Here is a 19,952-nt window from a genome sequence, read left to right on the forward strand (position 1 = left end):
TGAGCAAGTATGTACAGTGCGTTATGGTAAGTGTTTTGGTCGTCGAGAAATAGTTCTGTGTTGATTTCACGATTGATCGTATTCCGAATAGCAAGAAAAACGGTCGCGTGATTCGAGATGTTTTGTTTTGATCTGAACGGTCCGCGTTTTTATTTGCATTTCATATAATCCCCTCCCTTAGATCGCATCACTTACCGAAGTGAATCCAGATAAAATATCCTTTGCAACTAACACAATACTACATCCCGTGACAATCGTGGAGATGCAGAGGTGTTCTCGGTCTCTAGTGGCAACGAGAGTCGAACTAACAATCCTTCCTTTCCTATATGACCGTAAGGACGTGACCGGCGCCGTTATTGACTTTAAATACGTGAGCTTCTGAAACGTGTACATTGAGAATGGATAGCATATCCTATGCTCCATTCACATGGTTCTCTGTGCAATTTCACAAGTTCCAGTCAATCACAGAGTAGCAACTACGAATTGTACGGTCATAATGCTCATGCTCATGCTCATATGGAATATAGAATATTCTGGAAAATCATCAAGCAAAACTTTCAAATAAAATTTGCACAGGAATAATATTTAAAAAGTAGCAGAAGAATCGTACTGCAAATAGACAGGTAGACAAATGCTGGTCAATTACTAGTTTTTGCTGAACAGAAGAGCGAAAATTTTCTTGAAAAAAAAATATTACGGCATTGTGAAATTAAATGAAATAGTACTAAGCACGACTCATGACAGGTGGGGACATTCCACCAAAAGAGCTTAATTTTTTTTTCAGAAAATAATAATCATTGAAAAATACTGGCAGTTTTGTTTTTCTGTCTTCCAGTCAAGTCATTATTGTCATCTTATTATCTTGAAGAGTTCATGGCTTTATGGTGTGAGGTGTGGCTTGTTTTTCCGTAAGATTTGTCCTAGTTCAATTGTTTAAATTTATTTATTGTCTCTTTATTCGTAGATTTGAACACATTTACGAAGAAATAATAACGCATAATACATTGCTTCTACCAGTTTATGTGGAGTGTTTTATGTGGAGTGAATCAGAAAATAGAATTTGAGTGTGAGACAATTCGTAACCACTAGAGTGGGGTGCAGTTGTATGAAAAAACGCAAACTTCATCCAATCAAGTGAGATCAAGGTTTTTCTGAATCGTTTTGAGACCCTGATTAACTGTGCAAAATATGAGCTCGATTGGTTGCCTCCTCGCTTTCCGCATCGCGTTTCAAATTTATATGGAGATTAGTATGGGAAATCGTAACTTTTAACATTTTTGCCCCTAACGGCTTCAATTTATCGCCAATAACGTGAGGGGCCATTCACAAAGTACGTCACGCTTCGAGAGGGGAGGGGGGTTTCGAGTAGCGTGACGACCCATACAAAAATTTAAGAGGTTTAATACAAAAAGTGTGACAAAGGGGGGAGTGGGGTGGGTTGAAAATCGCCAATTTTGGCGTGACGTATTTAATTGATGGTACCTGACTCATAACTTTAGCATATAGTCTGAAAGCTGCCGAAACACTTTGCTGAAGAAGGCACGTTTCTGGAACGTCTAAATGTTATAACGCTTCGAAGAATGATTGTTCAAACTATATGGAAGTAATCATAGTTCCTGCCAGCACTTTCAGGCTACCTACCTATGGTTGTTTGTGGGAAAAACCCTTCTTCATTTTTGACCCGATTTCAACATTAAGAAATGATTCCAAATAACTCTAATCAGAATCCCAGCCCCATAGGATCAATAATTTTGGAATAACATTCAGTTAAATTATTGGTCCATTAGTTCGGCAGTGCTGTCAGAATAATCGATTTTTGCATATGATTTGAACAAGCAATCTTATGACGAGCTCGGTGGTCTAGTGGCTACTGCTTCTGTCTTATAACCAGGAGGTCGTGTGTTCAATTCCAGGCTCGTTCCTTTCCTGCTATGTATTTCTATCTTGATTCTTTCTGTGTTTCAAGTTCTACCAAAACGATTCCTAATGTTATAACCTTCCACACAATCCCAAAACCTCCTGTGGCACCTATCTTAAGTAAGTGTCCAACTAAGCATCCTTCCCCTTCCTCAGTATTCGCAAGGACGTGGCCCGAACACATCTCGACTATTGGAGAGTGCATTCCTTCGATCTGAAAGATAGTGAAATAGTAGTCCCAAATCAATATCTTTGGTAACGGATGAAAGTGATGCTACTCTCATACAATAATCTTGTACCACCTACGAATTTGTGCGAATTGCTCAATTGTAATGCTAATGATTTGAACAAGCAATATTTGAAGGGTTATAACTTTTTTTGTGGGCATTCTAGCAACGTACCTTCTTAAGCAAAGTTTTTCGGCATCCTTCGGGTTATACTTTAACACAATAAGCCACTTGGCTTACGATAAACTGAAACCTCCAGAAGTAAAAAAGCAAACATATTTTTCTCAAATCTATTTAATTAAATTCTAAAGCTAATTGTTGATCCTAAGTAAAATAGATGACGGTTGACACTGAACACACTAAAAATTGGACTAGAAATGTTAGTTATAGTGATGAAATTTTACATTAAATTCTAAATAATAATTTAATAAATTTAGCAGCTAAAAAGCTGACTCATGCAACATGCAAACACGAGTCGTGCTGCAAGACGTCCGAAAACTTTCAGTTGTTGCAACCATGATGCCCCACTCTAATAACCACACTAAATCATTATATACCGTCAGATATTGAATAATATTAACTACTTACCAATACGAGACGAGCCAGCCTAGGGCTGAAAGTCTCGCTAATAAAGACAAAAAAAACTACGTACCATGACGGAGAAAAGAATATTCTTAATCTTTACATGAGTTCTGTCAATCAGGCTTGTAAAATGTCATCTACATGTCATTTGACTAATTTGTTCATAATTTTCTTCGGAAGCCAAATTCACTTCAAAATTTTAGATGCACGCATAACGCTTGAGTAGTGCTATATTTTTGTCCAAAGGTACATTACTCTAAATATAACATCTGAGACTAGAGAGTGAAATCTCTCCAAAATGTCACGTGTCATTTGACATAATGTCATTTGAATGACATTTTACCTCCCACGCCCCAGATTGCATATTTACAGCAATTTCTTGTTAGACAAAGTTGTAGCCACATTTAAGCGCTATAAGTTCGCCATACTTGATAGTTGATAGCTACCCGATCAAGAATGCATTACAAAATTATAACAAGGGGAGTTATTTATTTCAGAAGAATAATGTAACAAAATGTGTTATAAAATTGGCTGGTTAGTTGTTAAAATAACAAATATTATATCAAAATTCCCTCTAGCCGTAACATAATTATATCAGAGGTTGTTACCTTCATTTCAACATTATAACAACCGTTGATAGGATTAGGAGGTACAAAAATCTACTTTCATGGTAATTGCCTACATCACGTATAAAAATGTGGTACGCTACAAAGCTGGATTTCCATCCATAATGTAGGCAATTAACTTTGTACTAGCTATTAACATCGAACATTGATTCAAGTTATACTGGAGGTGATTACCTCCGCTTTTTTCCAATATCAAAACATGTAGGCAATTATTTTGTGTAAATATACATAACTAATGTTGTTATAATTTTGATATGAAATAAAACTGGCAGAAGACACATTTTTATCGAATTATCTAATTATAACATACGTTGTTTTAAATAACAACCATTGATAGAATTGAGTTATAATTTTGTTATGGATTCCTGATCGGGTAACTACTGAAAAAAGTTCTGGGAAAATTATGAAAAATATTGCAAATGACATTTTACAACACTGGTCAATAATGTCAACATGTTGTTTCTTGATTCTGTCGTTTATCAAAGTACAGTAAAAAGTCAAAGTTAGACTTTGAATCACCAGTTGGCGCTGTACTATAGAAAAGTTAATCGCCAGCAACTTGTATGGGATAATCGGGAGTGGGCTATCTTGTATTTAAAAATCTTTGGTGACATGAACCCTAGACTGAATCAACCGGGTGGGAGAATCAATTCTCAAAAAGATTTTAAAAAAATTCTTATTTTGGATTTCCAACGAAAGTGTGGAAGAAAACGAGAATTCAAATTTCTTCGATTTTTTTGTGGGAGATATTCGTTAAAAGATTTTTCTGGGATGAAATTTTACGGTCTAATTGAGTCTTGACTTCCCATAATGAGTGTAAAATAATATGGAACATATTCTCGGTTCCCTGGGCATCCATCCAGTGCACTTATTTGCACTCAAGAAACATACATACTCATACAACGGTAAGCATAGAAAAAACTTTGAATAAATAACTGTTGAAATGCTAATAAAACAAAAATCAGGACAAGTTCCAGCTGGAATGTAGAGCCATTGAAAAAGAAGAAACATCGCCTCTCAATCCAAACATTCCAAAACATCCGAATTATTTAAATATCATGGTACATATGTGCGGGGGCAGCAGGGACTATGTCCAAAGGCTTGACGATCCCTCCCCAGGCCATCTGCGAGTTGTGGCGCCTGCCTAGGATGTGGTGGGGTTTGACAGTGGGCCCTGTTAAACCTCTATAAAAAGCTGCATGTATCCGCAAGTAGGCTCCGCCAAAGCGACCGTGTGCCGCTCAAAGCGCACAAGCCCAAGTCCTGGTGTTAGGTGGGACGCTAAACAGCCCTGACACGATGGCCCTCCGGCGAGACAGGAGGTTTGCGCAGACCCAATAAGCCGCCTGGAAAACCAATAATTACGAACAATATAAGAGATATTGCGACTCGATATAATCGGCAAAGACCTAGGCGACGAATAACGGATCACGATTGGAAGCTTGGAACATGGAACTGCAAGTCGCTAGGTTTCGCAGGTTGCGACAGGATGATCTACGATGAATTACATCCCCGCAACTTCGACGTCGTGGCGCTGCAAGAGGTTTGCTGGACAGGACAGAAAGTGTGGAAAAGCGGGCATCGGGCGGCTACCTTCTACCAAAGCTACCACCAACGAGCTGGGAACCGGCTTCATAGTGCTGGGAAAGATGCGCCAACGCGTGATTGGGTGGCAGCCAATCAACGCAAAGATGTGCAAGCTGAGGATAAGAGGCCGTTTCTTCAACTATAGCATCATCAACGTGCACTGCCCACACGAAGGGAGATCTGACGACGAGAAAGAAGCGTTCTATGCGCAGCTGGAGCAGACATACGATGGATGCCCACTGCGGGACGTCAAAAACGTCATCGGTGACATGAACGGGCAGGTAGGAAGGGAGGAAATGTATAGACCGGTCATCGAACCGGATAGTCTGCACACCGTATCGAATGCCAACGGCCAACGATGCATAAACTTCGCAGCCTCCCGCGGAATGGTAGTCCGAAGCACCTTCTTTCCCCGCAAAAATATCCACAAGGCCACATGGAGATCACCTAACCAAGAAACGGAAAACCAAATCGACCACGTTCTAATCGACCGTAAATTCTTCTCCGACATCACGAACGTCCGCACTTACCGCAGTGCGAATATTGAATCCGACCACTACCTCGTTGCAGTATGCCTGCGCTCAAAACTCTCGGCGGTGTACAACACGCATCGAAGTCGAACGCCGCGGCTTAATATTGGACGGCTACAAGACGGCAGACTAGCCCAAGGATACGCGCAGCAGCTGGAAGTGACACTCCCAACGGAAGAAGATGGCTGGAGAGATATTCGATCCGCCATTGGTAGCACCGCAACCGCTGCACTTGGCACGGTGCCCCCGGATCAGAGAAACGACTGGTATGACGGCGAATGTGAGCAGTTAGTAGAAGAGAAGAATGTAGCATGGGCGAGATTGCTGCAACACCGCACGAGGGCGAACGAGGCACGATATAAACAGGCGCGGAACAGACAAAACTCGATTTTCCGGAGGAAAAAGCGTCAGCAGGAAGATCGAGACCGTGAAGAGACGGAGCAACTGTACCGAGCTAATAACACACGAAAGTTCTATGAGAAGTTGAACCGTTCACGTAAGGGCCACGTGCCACAGCCTGATATGTGTAAGGACATAAACGGGAACCTTCTTACGAACGAGCGTGAGGTGTGAGCGTGAGGAAGTTTTGCCACAGGAGTGGATGGAAGGTGTCGTGTGTCCCATCTACAAAAAGGGCGATAAGCTGGATTGTAGCAACTACCGCGCAATCACATTGCTGAACGCCGCCTACAAGGTACTCTCCCAAATTGTATGCCGTCGATAATAGCACCAATTGCAAGAGAGCTCGTAGGCCAGTACCAGGCAGGTTCTATGGGCGAACGCTCCACCACGGGATAGGTGTTCGCCATTCGCCAAGTACTGCAGAAATGCCGCGAATACAACGTGCCCACACATCATCTATTCATCGACTTCAAAGCCGCATATGATACAATCGATCGGGACCAGCTATGGCAGCTAATGCACGAACACGGATTTCCGGATAAACTGACACGGTTGATCAAAGCGACGATGAATCGGGTGATGTGCGTAGTTCGAGTTTCAGGGGCATTCTCGAGTCCCTTCGAACCCGCAGAGGGTTACGGCAAGGTGATGGTCTTTCGTGTCTGCTATTCAACATCGCTTTGGAAGGGGTAATACGAAGAGCAGGGATTAACACGAGTGGTACAGATTTCAATAAGTCCGTCCAGCTATTTGGCTTCGCCGACGATATAGATATTATGGCACGTAACTTTGAGAAGATGGAGGAAGTCTACATCAGACTGAAGAGGGAAGCGAAGCGGATCGTACTAGTCATCAACACGTCGAAGACGAAGTACATGATAGGAAGAGGATCAAGAGAAGACGATGTGAGCCACCCACCGCGAGTTGGTATCGGTGGTGACGAAATCGAGGTGGTAGAAGAATTCGTGTTCTTGGGCTCACTGGTGACCGCCGATAACGATACCAGCAGAGAAATACGGAGACGTATAGTGGCTGAAAATCGTACATACTTTGGACTCCGCAAGACGCTCCGATCGAATAGAGTTCGCCGCCGTACCAAACTGACAATCTACAAAACGCTCATTAGACCGGTAGTCCTCTACGGACACGAGACCTGGACGATGCTCGTGGAGGACCAACGCGCACTCGGAGTTTTCGAAAGGAAAGTGCTGCGTACCATCTATGGTGGGGTGCAGATGGCGGACGGTACGTGGAGGAGGCGAATGAACCACGAGTTGCATCAGCTGTTGGGAGAACCACCCGACTAGAAGAGCATAACAGAAACTGAACACAATATTAACATATTGTGATATTTATAACTTATTTTGATACAATTTTGTTCTTAGTGGCCATTATCTTTCAAATGTTGTAACAGGATTTTATCATAATATGATTTAAAAAATGCTTAACACCGAATTGCCCAACAGTAGGCAATTAAAATAGATGTAGCAAAGTCTTCCAGCCATATAGATATCACAACGCTGATATAATTTGCAAAGGTTGCCTTATTTATAATGTTGTTAGTTTCATGTTCTCGAAAAATATTCTTGTTCAGACAAAAACAAAAGTTTTGTATTGTTGATCACAATCTGGAGACCTATCACGAACTGTAAAAATGTGCAACTGCACAGAAACAATATTTTTGTATCTGATTCTGTTATAAATTTCTAACAAAATATGTTATTTTTATGATAAATTGTAACAAAATTTGATAGTTTTTTGTTTCCAGTAGTGTGATTTTTGATAGAAATTTAGATATTTTAACAACATCCTGCACCACGTTTCTAACAAAATTTGTTATAAAAATTTAGTATAACATAATAACATAGGTTGATATAATTTTGATATGACCTTCTAGTCGGGCATCCATCGTTCACGCCGCGAAAATCGGACGACTGCGGTGGGCCGGGCACGTAACCAGAATGTCGGACAGTAACCCGGTGAAAATGGCTCTCGACAACGATCCGACGGGTACAAGAAGGCGAGGTGCGCAGCGGGCAAGGTGGATCGATCAGGTAGAAGATGACTTGTGGACCCTCCGTAGACTGCGTGGTTGGCAACGTGTATCCGACTAGAAGATCATATCAAACCCGACTAGAAGAGCATAACTAAAACTTAACACAATTTTAACATATTGTGATCTTTATAACTTATTTTGTTCTTAGTAGCCATTATCTTTCAAATGTGGAGATGCAGAGGTATACTCGGTCTCTAGTAGCAACGAGCGGCGGACTAACAATCCTTCCATTCTTATATGACCGTAAGGACGTGGCCGGCGCCGTTATTGACTTTAAATATTTGAGCTCCCGAAACGTGTACATTGAGAATGGGTAGCTAATCCCAAGCCCCATTCATTGTGTTCTCTGTATCACGGAGTAGCAACTACGAAATGTGCGGTCATAATGCTCATGCTCATGCTCAGTAGCCATTATCTTTCAAATGTTGTAACAGGATTTTAACATAATAAGATTTAAAAAATGCCTTATACCGAATTGCCCAACAGTAGGCAATTAAAATAGATGTAGCAAAGTCTCCTGCCATAGATATAGCAAACAATGATATAATTTGCAAAAGTTTTCTAATTTGTAATGTTCTTAGTTTCATGTTCTTGTTCAGAAAAAAAACTATTTTTTCTGAATGTCGATCACAATCTGGAGAACTATCACGACCTGTAAATGCACAGTAAACAATATATTTTGTATCTGATTCTGCTATAAATTTCTAACAAAATATGTTATTTTTATGATAAAATTGTAACAAAATTTGATAGTTTTTTGTTTCGAGTAATGTAATTTTTGATAGAAATTTAGATATTTTAACAACATCCTGCACCATATTTCTAACAAATTTTGTTATACAATTTTTGTATAACATAATAACATATGATGATATAATTTTGATATGACCTTCTAGTCGGGAAATTATGTCAACCTATGTTATTATGTTATACTAAATTTTTATAACAAAATTTGATAGAAACATGGTGCAGGATGCTGTTAAAATATCTAAATTTCTATCAAAAACTACACTACTGGGAAAAAAAACTATCAAATTTTGTTACAACTTTATCATAAAAATAACATATTTTGATAGAAATTTATAACAGAATCAGATACAAAATATATTGTTTCTGTGCCGTTGGAATTTTTACAGGTTGTGATAGGTATCCAGATTGTGATAAACAATCAGAAATTTTTGTTTTTGTTCAAACAAGAATATTTTTCGAGAACATGAAACTAACATTACAAATAAGGCAACCTTCTCAAATTATATCAGCGTTGTGATATCTATGGCTGGGAGACTTTGCTACATCTATTTAATTGCCTACTGTTAGGCAATTCGGTGTTAAGCATTTTTCAAATCATATTATGATATAATCTTGTTACAACATTTGAAAGATAATGGCTACTGAGAACAAAATTGTATCAAAATAAGTTATAAATATCACAATACGTTAAAATTGTGTTCAGTTTCTGTTATGCTCTTCTAGTCGGGTAGCCATGGGCCGAGCTGAATGGAGAAGACTCTTATATACCGCACAGGCCACTTCGGCCTTAGTCTGAATAAATAAATAATAATAATGGTACATCTGTGCACAACATCAATATCATAATAATACGCAGATTTGAAAACAGAGCTAAGCTAAAGCTAAGCAAAAGCTAAGCAAAAGCTAAGCAAAAGCTAAGCAAAAGCTAAGCAAAAGCCACAAAAGCTAAGCAAAGCTAAGCCAAAGTTGCCAAAAGCTGTTTAAGTTGCTTAAAGCTCCAGCTAAAGTTAAGCCCTGGAGGCTGAGTTGTTGTGCCCGCTCAGCCTAAGTGAGGCTGTGTTAAGCTAAAGCTGTTAACCAGTTGTTAAAGCTGGAGCTAAAGCTAAGTTAAAGTTGAGCTAAAGAGTGGCTCAACAGAGTTAAGTTGTGTTCAGCCGAGCCTGGGGTGGAAGCAGGGGCTAAAGGCTGGGGCTCAGCCTCTGAATTAAAGCCGTCGGGGTGGGAGTTGGTGGCTAAGCTAAAGCTGCCCTGGGGTACAGGTCAGCGTCTAAAGAAGCCAGTTAAGTTGGGGGTGCCCGTTAAGCTGGGAACAGGTTAAAGATGCTTGAACAGCTGCAGACAGGGTCGTCAGCTAAAGCTAAGCTAGCGGGGCTTCAGCGGGCAGACTGGGGCATGGTGGGGCAGGTGGAGGCAAAGCCTGGTTACAACAGGGCCTGGGTCAAAAGCTGTCCAGTCAGTCCGCCCGTCAGCTCCGGCTCCAGTTGCAGTCTGGAACCCAGCCTGCCCCAGCCTGGGCTCAGCCTGCCCCAGGAGCTCCGCTGAACAGCCAGTCAGTCAGCTGCTCAGCTCAGCCTCAGCCTGGGCTGCCTGCCTGCCCAGCTCAGGGACAGCCTCAGTGCCTGGGCTGCCTGCTCAAAGGGCCTGCCTGGAGTGGGGCTCAGCCTGTTCAGCCTGGCTCGGGCAAGCTTCAGGGCTCAGAACCAGAACAGCTCAGGCTGGAGCATGCCCCAGGGCCACTGGTCTGGGATGGCTCAGCCCGTGCCTCAGCCCAGGCCTGGGGAGTCTCAGCTCAGCTGCCGGGCCTGAGGCCTGCCTGCCTGCTGGGAGCTGAGGTGGGAGCTGAGCCCGTCTCAGGGAGGCTGAGGCTGCCCGCCCGTTGGCAGCCTGCCTGCCTGAGGCTCAGCTCAGCCTCGCTGGCCTCCGCCTGGGGCCTGCCTCCCAGCTCGACCAGGCCTGGGGCCTGCTCAGCTGCCCGTGGGAGCCTGGGAATTGCCCAGCCTCGGGGCTCGAACCAGCCGGAGGAGCTCAGGGGCTCAGACAGGGCTGGGAGCCTGGGGTGGGAACAGCCTGCTCAGCCTGGGCTCCAGCCTCAAGGGGCCAGCCTGGCCCTGCCTCGCCTCCCCCCTGAACAGGCCTGGCTCTGCCAGCTCTGGGTCGAGTGGGCCTGTCTGCTCGCAGGTCGCTCGCGAACTCAGCCACCGTGGGGGCTCAACACTGCCTGAACAGTTCAGGCTGGAACAGGAAGCTCAGACGCTCGCCTGCGCCCCGCCTCGGTGGGGCTCAGCTGGCCCAGGCTCAGCTCTGAACAGGACAGCTCTGCCTGCAGACTGGGCACAGCCTGGCTCAGTGCCTGCCTGGGTAACAGTCGATGGGCTCATGCTCAACTGGGGCTGGGCAGCCTGCCCGTGGGCCTGGGAACAGACCAGGCCCGGACCACAGCTGGTCAGCTGGAACAGGGCTGGGTTTGGCCAGTGCCAGGGAACTCCAGGTGGTGGGGGAGGCTGTCCAGCTCGCTCAGTAAGCCAGGTGGGAGTGGGGTGAGCCAGCCTGGGAGTCGCTCAGCCTCAGTGCTGTGGGGCTCAGCCGTCAGCCTGCTGAACAGAACAGAACCTGCCCGTGCTTGAACAGAACAAGACAGGAGCTGCCTCAGCTTGGCTTCAGCCTGTGGGAAGCTGTCAGATTGAAGCCAGCTGGGTGGGGCTCAGAGCACCTGCCCGTGCCCCAGCTCAGCTCAGACAGGGAACACCTGCCTGGCTCAGCCCCACCAGATTTTGGAGCCTGCCTCAGCCCAGCCTGAACTGGCCTGCCCAGCCTGCCTGGCTCAGGCCCAGGGCCTGGCCTGGTGGGGTGGAGCCCGCTCAGGTGCCAGAACAGGGTGGAACCCGCTCAGCCTGCGGGTGCCCAGCCTCAGCCTTAAAGCCTGGGCTCAGATTTTGGGCTCAGCCTGCTCAGCCTGGGAACTCCGCCTGGCTCAGATGGGGAATTTGGAACTCAGCCGTCAGCTCAGCCTGCTCAGCTCGGGCTGGAACAGCCTGCTCAGCCTCGCTCAGCCCGGCTCAGCTCGAACAGAGCTGTGGGAACAGACAAGCTCAGCCTAAAGGGCTAAGCCCGCTAAGCTAAAAAGCTCAGCTAAGGCTCAGCCTAAAGCTCAGCTAAAAAGTTTGCGCTAAAAGCTAAGCCTGCCTGTAAAAGCAAGCTCAGCTAAGCTCAGCCTCGCTAAAAGCTAAATAAAAGCTCTGCTAAGCCTAAAAATAAGCTAAAGCTAAGGTGCCTGCTAAACTAAAAGCCTGCGCTGGGAAGGCTAAAGCTAAAGCTAAGCTAAAGCTAAGCTAAAGCTAAGCTAAAGCTAAGCTAAAGCAAGTCAGGATAAACGGAAGTTTGGCACGTTTCGGACAGTCCTTGGTCCAGTCCAGATCAAGTATTTATAGGAACCCTCCTTAGCCTAGCGGTAAGATGCGCAGCGATAAAGTAAAACCGTGGATTCGATTTCCAGTGCTGGTGTAGGCATTTTTTAGTTTGGAAATTGTCGCGACTTCCCTGGACTTAAAAGTATCATCGTATTAGCCGCATGATATACTAATGCAAAAGTGGTAACTTGGCTTGGAAACCTCGCAGTTAATAACTGTGGAAGTGCTGATTGAACACTAAGCAGCGAGGCGGCAATGCCCCAGTGGGGGATGTAATGCCAATAAGAAGAAGAAGAGAAAGTCCCATTCAAAAATCCAGTCGCACTCGTCAGTGCTGTGATTTTCCCAACACTCTTTGCAGCGGAGAGCCATGCCTCAGTTGACTGGAAACAATTCAAGCAGTGTGTGACGTCTTCAAGCCCTTCAGCGAGGTAGATCCATGTTCGAGATGAACGAGGTACAGCGCTTTCCTGTTTTGTCAAGGCAAGAGTCCGTCCCGCTTGGGTTAGGGACAAAAGGTCGAACGTGCAAAAGGCCAAAAGACAAAAGGTCGAAGGGACAAATGGTCGAAAAGGACAAAAGGTACGGGACAATAAGTCGAAAAGACAAAACGTCGAAATGAACACAAGGTCGAATACATTTAACTTGTTATCAACTTGCTCTTCATCGACCTTTTGTCCTTTTATCCCTTTCGACTTTTTGGCCATTTCGATCTTTTGTCCTCTCGATATTTTATCTATCTACCTTCTTTCATAGATTCGTCTCGTTTACGAGGTTGTGCATTGCACGTATGTCGTTTTTGATATACGCCGAATGACCAAGTTTTCTTGAAGAACTGTTCCGTTCTGATTGCGGAAACTCAAGCTTCGTGCTTTGCATTGCGGTCGCCGGCACCAGCCACGCCATCATCTCAGGTTGATGAGATCATTTCGGAGTGCTACTACCATTTCATTCCGATTGTTGGTTTTTCCGCACAGTAGACCGCCACAATAGTGTTCCAGCAACTGACATTTGGTGTTGTAACATGAAGAGATGACCAAGCCTTATTCTCCGCAGCAGAATCGATCGAGCCGTATAAATCGAAACTCCTGAATGAATTTCCGGCTACCTTCCGACTAGTGGCGCGTCACTATAATGATGGCGGTGTTGATGTCCTTTTCGTAGGGGAATTCAAAGAGCTCATTTTTTCAAGTGTTTCAACTTAAGAATCATCAGGGCCCATATTTCACATGAAAGTCCAATACCTAGGAAGCGGCTTTGAATTGTTTATCTTTTGTGCGACAGTTTCACAGCCTTTTAAGTAAGTTCAAAGTGAGCCTCGTGATTTCCTTCGAGAAGTACAGGAATGCGGTAAGTTGCTCAGCGGACGCTTCGTCTCCGTAGTTTCCCTAAATTGGCACTACGGGTGGCACAATGGTGTCGACTCATTCGTCCATCGACTGGTAACTCATTGTGAAATGTGCCCTAGCTCATTTGCCACAGCAGGATTTCATGTGGAAAATTTTCATCCTATGAACAAAAACTAGACAGCTGCTGTCAAGATTACGTCGCGTATCTTCGGGCGGTACTGCTCCAACTCATAGATGATGTTTAACCAGCAACTCGCCCTATAAAAGTCGCCATGATTAAGAAGTCCTTCTCCACGTGGACCAGGTAAATCTAATTCTGGTGAATTTTTCCACGCACTGAAGGGGAAACCTTGAACTGATTGAGTTTTACCAGTAGAAGCATAAGTACTAGAATGCTAGTGGCGCTGTAGTCATTTATAATGTTTTACCAAATTAAACTTCAATAAGCTCTGTTTGACCAACAACACCGGTTTGTTATTTATAGCACAAGTACTTTGGGTGGTAGGCCGATGCAAACTAGATGTTGGTGATTAATTAACTTGATAACTTGAGCAAAAAAAATATTGGCAATTACTGCAGTTAGGATTCAATTCAAAGCATACATTCAATGTTAACTTCTTTATAATTTATGTTTGAAATTCCAATTACCAATTGTGACACAAAAGCAATTGGGTGCATGTAGCAAGCGGAAACTGACGAGCACGCCAGATTATTATCCTTATTTTAAAGCGTAGATACTTCCGTGCCAATGTCATCTAAGCCACAAAGTAATAAATTGAATGTGAATAATATTTTTCCGCGAGTGAAGCATCATCCCCATCGATCAAAACGGGGAGCCAGTTTTTCATTTTCTCACCAATATATACGGTCCCCCGTTGCCATCAGCTATCACCGCTCCACATAAAACTCATTGTGCTACTGTACGAGTGAGTGGTGTTCGCGAACAAATGGAAACGATTTTCCCCAGGGCAAAGCTCACGCTTGTTACCCCACCGCACCGCACCGGGTGCCATCCCATTTGGAAACTAATGCAGCGCGCGCCGGTTTCCGCAACGACTAGTCGCGACTTTGCGGAGATGGTAAACGTTATTGCTGGAGAACAATAAAATATGGAAAAGTGTGAGCAGAAAAATAACTTGTTGACATCAATTTTCTCAATGTCATGCTGCCTTGCTCCTTCACCCCATGTTGTGGATGGACTGTACGTTTCTGTATCTAGTCATTCAACAGGAAGCGTTGGTACACGCTGGGCTTTTTGAAAAATGTAGACAGAATCAGCACCTGGATACCTGTACGTACTCACTTTTTTTGCTGAATCCCGGAAAAAAATGCTGAGTGCTCGGCAATTATAAATTTCGCAAATTTCGTTTATTGTCGAGAAACTCAGTAACTTTTCTGCTGACTTTTCAGCAATTTTTCAATGCTGATTTTTGATAAATATACAATATTTAACATTGTTGAGCATCGCAGCCATTTGTTTCACTGAGTTTCGTCATTTGTATAACCGATTTTTAGCAAAAATTGAAGAGAATTAAGGAAAATCCACGTTTTCATGAAAATGTGATGATTATTTTTTTATTTCCTCATAATTATAAGTATTATAGGGTAAATCCTGATGAGATGCCGCGTCTGGAGAGATCTGGTAGAACAGACTTGATTTATTGGTGCAAATGTATGTGAGAGTGTGTCTTTTGTAGCGAAAGCAAAAACGTAAGTAGTAACTGCTGATTGGATGGACCACACCCAAGTAACATTTCAAGTTTTATCATACTCTATTAGTAGTTTTGGAGAGTATTTTTTCAAGACTAGCAATTAAACTAAGAACTACATGATAACCTCTTGAAGACCGCTACAAGAGTAAGTCCACTTTTGAGAACGTCTTTAAAGCAAGTTCAAGCCTGATAATAAGACTGAATTTAAAGTGTAGTGATTGGACATTAGACGACACATGGTTCGAATGAAGTCTCGTCGCATAATCAATTTTTTGAACCATGGACGCTTCGACACCTGCGGGCGAATTGAATACAATTACCCAATTACCGATTTATTCATTTCTGTTGCCAGCTTTTCAAGGTTTTCCGACGATCGATGTGAAAAATTCATGGAAGGTGATTTTCCGATCGTAATTCCGTAATAATCGTAATTGATATAAGAGATAAAAGATCAAACGACAATATCAATATTTTGCACTAAAATATCATGAGGAGATCAAGTTATGATATTTGAAAGAAGTGATCAATATCATGTGCCATTAGTTTGTTCTTATCCATAGCATATCTGGATGTTTAAATGATATTTCGGTACAGATTTTTGATATTATTGCCTGTTATAATATCTCTTACATCAATCAAGTCCATATCATGTTTTGTAATTCTGTTCGTGGCTTTTGCCAGAGGGTGGTGGTATATTGCTAGAAAGCTATTCTGCGTAAAAGGAGCTGAGCAAATATCAAACTATTACTACATACTAAGTTAATACGGAAAGTACTTCCACAGAAGTACTGTTGTCAACATTTTTTTTTTTTTTTTCTTTTTTTTTTTTTTTTTTTTTTTCTGTGGTTTAAAATTCTGTTTATTTGTCAGTTCATTAACAGTTAAAAGAGTTTACAAATTTAAAAATTAACGTCCAAGTGAAAGTTCAATGAATTTACATCTACAACACCGTTACTTAAATTAACAAAACTGATGTAATTAATAAACATTCGTAGGATCGCTACTCGTTTTCGTTTGTTGATACCTGCCAGTGCAGGTCTCGCTAAATCTTCGAATGAGAGTCTTCTCCATCCATCCATTAGCCCGGTTAGTCTCTGCTGTAGGACCGTCCACGCCGGGCCGACACGAGCACAAGAGCAAAATTTGTGTTGGAGCGTTTCTTGTTGTTGGTTCCCGCAATGGGTGCAGTTATCATTTGCTACTCGCTGCATTGTGTATAGTAGCTTCCGATGTTCGATTTTTCCATTTACAAATAAGTACATTTGTGAACGATGGGCTGAAGACAGCTGTTTGACGGCGATGTTTTGCCATGCGCGTGGCCAGTCGATCATCGGACTGTTTTGTTCCACCTTAGGCCGTTCCGTTTGTTGAACAAAATGTTGGTGGATTTGCACGGCGGAGGAGTTTTGTTGAATTTGTTGGGGGATTTGGGATAAGCATGTAAGGATTATTCTGATGTCGGGATGATCTATTGGAATTGCAGGGCGAGGATCAGCGGGGAAGAGGAGGGATCTATAGTACGGAAGGGAATCAATCTCTTTCAGATGTCTGTTCGTGGCCAGACTACGACTTTTAATGGCGGGAATGTGTAGGTTCAAACCACCATGCTCCCTTTTCCTGGTCAACTGCATGATCGGCACGCGAGCGACTATTCCTCTCCACAGGAACGTCCCCATCGTCGCTGTTATCTTCGCCGTGTGTATTCCTAGTGGAGGCAGCACCGACGAGAGGTACCACAATTTGGAAGTGCCGAAGGTGTTCAGCATTATTATCTTCTGGTGCAGCGTCAGCGTACGATGAGACTGCAACCACATTTGTTGAGAAAATTTACCCACCAGCACGTTCCAGTTCAGCGTCGTCATCAATCGAATCGAATTTGCGAAAGTGATACCCAGAATTTTGACTACGTTTGCCGTTTGCAGCCACTGGGTATCGATTGTGTTGCCTTCGCAGTATCCGACATTTATTGCAATTGTTTTGCGCAAATTTAATTTTGCGCCGGCTGCAACAGAGAATCGGTTGAATATTTCACGGATCATTTCTATCCGTGCCTCCGTTGTGACGACGACGCTGATGTCGTCCGCATATGCCACAAGCAGATCCTCCCCACACGCTTGCTCTAGTCTGCTTACCAGTGGATGGAGATACAAAACAAATAGATGCATGGACAATGGATCCCCTTGTCGCACCGACCGTGCGATCTCGAACGACCGAGAAAGGTGTCCATTGATGAGCAGCCGGGATGTGGACCGACTGGCAATGCGCGAGAGCAGAGAGATAAGTTCCACGTTGAAACCGAGCGACCGCATGGTGTCGAACAGAAACGAATGCCGCACCCGATCGAAGGCGTTCTCCAGATCGAAGCTGATTAGCTTACCGGCACGTCGGTGGTGACGGAGACTGGCAATCCGATCTTTCAGAGCAAGAGTGGCCTGAAAGATGTTGCGTTCTGAATTCGAACATTTCTGTCCGTTGCTCAGAATGTGATGGATCTGCATAACGCGTTCCATCCGGTTTTTTAGGATGCGAGAGAACAGTTTGTAATCGCTGTTGAGCAGCGATATGGGCCGGTACGCTCGGGCCGTGTTATCACCTCCTTTTTTCTTTATTAGTACGATGATGCCCTCCACGAAGGCATGGGGAACATTACCAGTGAGTGCTTCATTGAGAAGCAAGTTCAGCTCACGGTGAATGACGTCGAACATGCGGAGATAGAATTCTCTCGGGATTCCATCGGCACCGGGAGACCGTTTGGGTGCGCTCGCTCTGATTGCATACAGGATTTCTGCTGTTGTTATCTCCTCCATGCACGCTTCGTTCGACGGATCATCTGGTGGGATAACACTTTCGCATGCAAAATCGTTCCCGTTGTTGTTATTGCCGTCGTTTTGTGCTGCTTGTTCCGAGTAGAGGTTCGAAAAGAAATCAAATAGATTCTCCTCGATTGCCTGAGGCTCGACGACAATTTCTTTTTCTGTCTGCAGTTGCGTAATTAACGTTTTCTTCCTACGTCTTTCCTTGACATTGGCTCCCCTGCTACGTGCGCCTCGTTAATTCTCATAAACATGTACGAGAAGTTGCGTTGTAGGGCCAACATTTCCCCTTTCAGACGGTTGATGGTGGTTATCAATTGTGGTTGCTGATAGTAGCCGTCGTACGCTAGTCGTAGTTGCGCATAAAGGTGCTGATGCGCGTCGTGAAATTCCTCGTAGAAGGCTCGAGATTTCCACTTGAAAAAAGATTTGATCTTGGACTTAGCGTACGACAGCCACCAATCCATCCATGACTCGTAGTTTCTACGTTGTCTAGTCCAGTATTGCCACTTATATTGGAACTCGGCAACGTTTTCTTCGGTAAGGAGATGCGGTCTAATGGCCCAGAAACCACGCCCGGGCTCGTGTCCAAGAGGGGGGAGACAGAGTCTTACCGTTATCGCTTTATGGTCTGTAAAGCAGCAGACGTGGGTAAAAGCAGACTGCAATTTGTCACGTAGTCCCCGACTAACGTAAATACGATCAAGTCGAGATCGCGCATTCCGATTGATGTATGTGTAGCCTGCATCACGTGGGCATAGCTTCTCCCATGCATCGTGTAGCTGCAGCTGTTGGACGGCAGCTTTAGGGATGGACTTGTATTCGGGCTGGACGAGTCGCATGCACGCAGTACGCAGTTGAAATCGCCAGCGAGGATGACGTTTGTGGTGTGGTGACGGAGGTAGTACGCCAGCGTGCCGTTGAAAAAATCTTCCCTGGCCGCTCGCTGCGCAGTGCCGGAGGGAGCGTAAACGTTGCAAATGGTCGTGTCGTGCACTCGCAGTGCGATCAATCGGCTATCCAGACTCTTCTCCACGTGAGTGACCTGGATGTGCTCCTTCACCGCAACAGCTGTGCCTCTCCTCGTATGGTCTACATTTGCGAAAACAACAAAGCCAGGCAAGGAAAGCTGTTCGTTCTCAACTTCTTGTAGACACACGATATCGAGGCTTTGACTGCTGATAAAGGTTCGGAGCGCGTTGAGCTTCGTGGGGTTCGTGATTGTGCCGATGTTGATGGATCCGAGGTTGTACGACGTAAGAGCCATTTATGGAAGAGAATCCACACCCTGCTCGTCGTCACCGTCGTCACAACGTTGTTTTTTGCCGGGTGGACGCCCTCGGCTTCGCCCGCTTCTTGTGGAAGTTGACGACTCATCTGTTTCGTTGCCGGCGGTTCGGCTTTGGGATCGAGTCGCAGGTTTTTTAAACAAGTCGACCAAGACTACGTCAGCGCCGTATGTTTGTGTTTGCAGTGACGACGACGATGAGCTGCGCGCGCTTTGCAGGTGCAGTAGCGGGCTTGGGGACATCATTCGTGCGTTGCTCGGTGGTTGGCTGGTTGATATTATTGTTGTTGAGCCAGACGGTTCGGTCTGACTCGCTGGCTTAGGCAGCTCGGGAAAAGTCTCCAGCGATGTTGGTGGTGGAGCGACAGCACGCTGTTCAGCCGGTTTGACGATCGAAGGTTTCGCGCCGCTCGTCTTCTTCGGTTGTGATCGTGGCCCAGCTTGTTTCGTCACGATGACTTGGCTCTTATGGACCAGCAGTTTCTTGTTCTGTGGACTTGCTCTTTGCAGTGTTTGCATGAAGAAATCTGCCCCTTGTAGACGATGTTTGCCTGCTGGCCATCGATCGTGACCCACGCGCGACCATATGCCGAGCGGAATCCCACCTCAAAGCCACCACCCCACGTCAACTCTCGCAACGAAATTACTTCACCGAACGCACTGAGAAACTCGATGATCTTCTCTTCGGAAACGTTTTCCGGCAAAT

General features: G+C 44.5%; 1 protein-coding gene across 1 annotated transcript in view; it reads right to left on the minus strand.

Annotated features, from left to right (window-relative positions):
* Positions 1 to 17,655, minus strand: part of LOC134210132 (uncharacterized) — a 47,405-nt gene extending 29,750 nt beyond the window's left edge. The window contains exon 1 of the mRNA XM_062686157.1: positions 16,170 to 17,655. Within this exon, the coding sequence (XP_062542141.1) occupies positions 16,170 to 17,655 (1,486 nt within the window). The remainder of the gene's footprint in view (positions 1 to 16,169) is intronic.
* Between the last annotated feature and the right edge of the window lie 2,297 nt (positions 17,656 to 19,952).

This window comes from Armigeres subalbatus, chromosome 2, assembly GCF_024139115.2.
Source record: "Armigeres subalbatus isolate Guangzhou_Male chromosome 2, GZ_Asu_2, whole genome shotgun sequence".
In the NCBI taxonomy this organism is placed as follows: Eukaryota; Metazoa; Arthropoda; class Insecta; order Diptera; family Culicidae; genus Armigeres; species Armigeres subalbatus.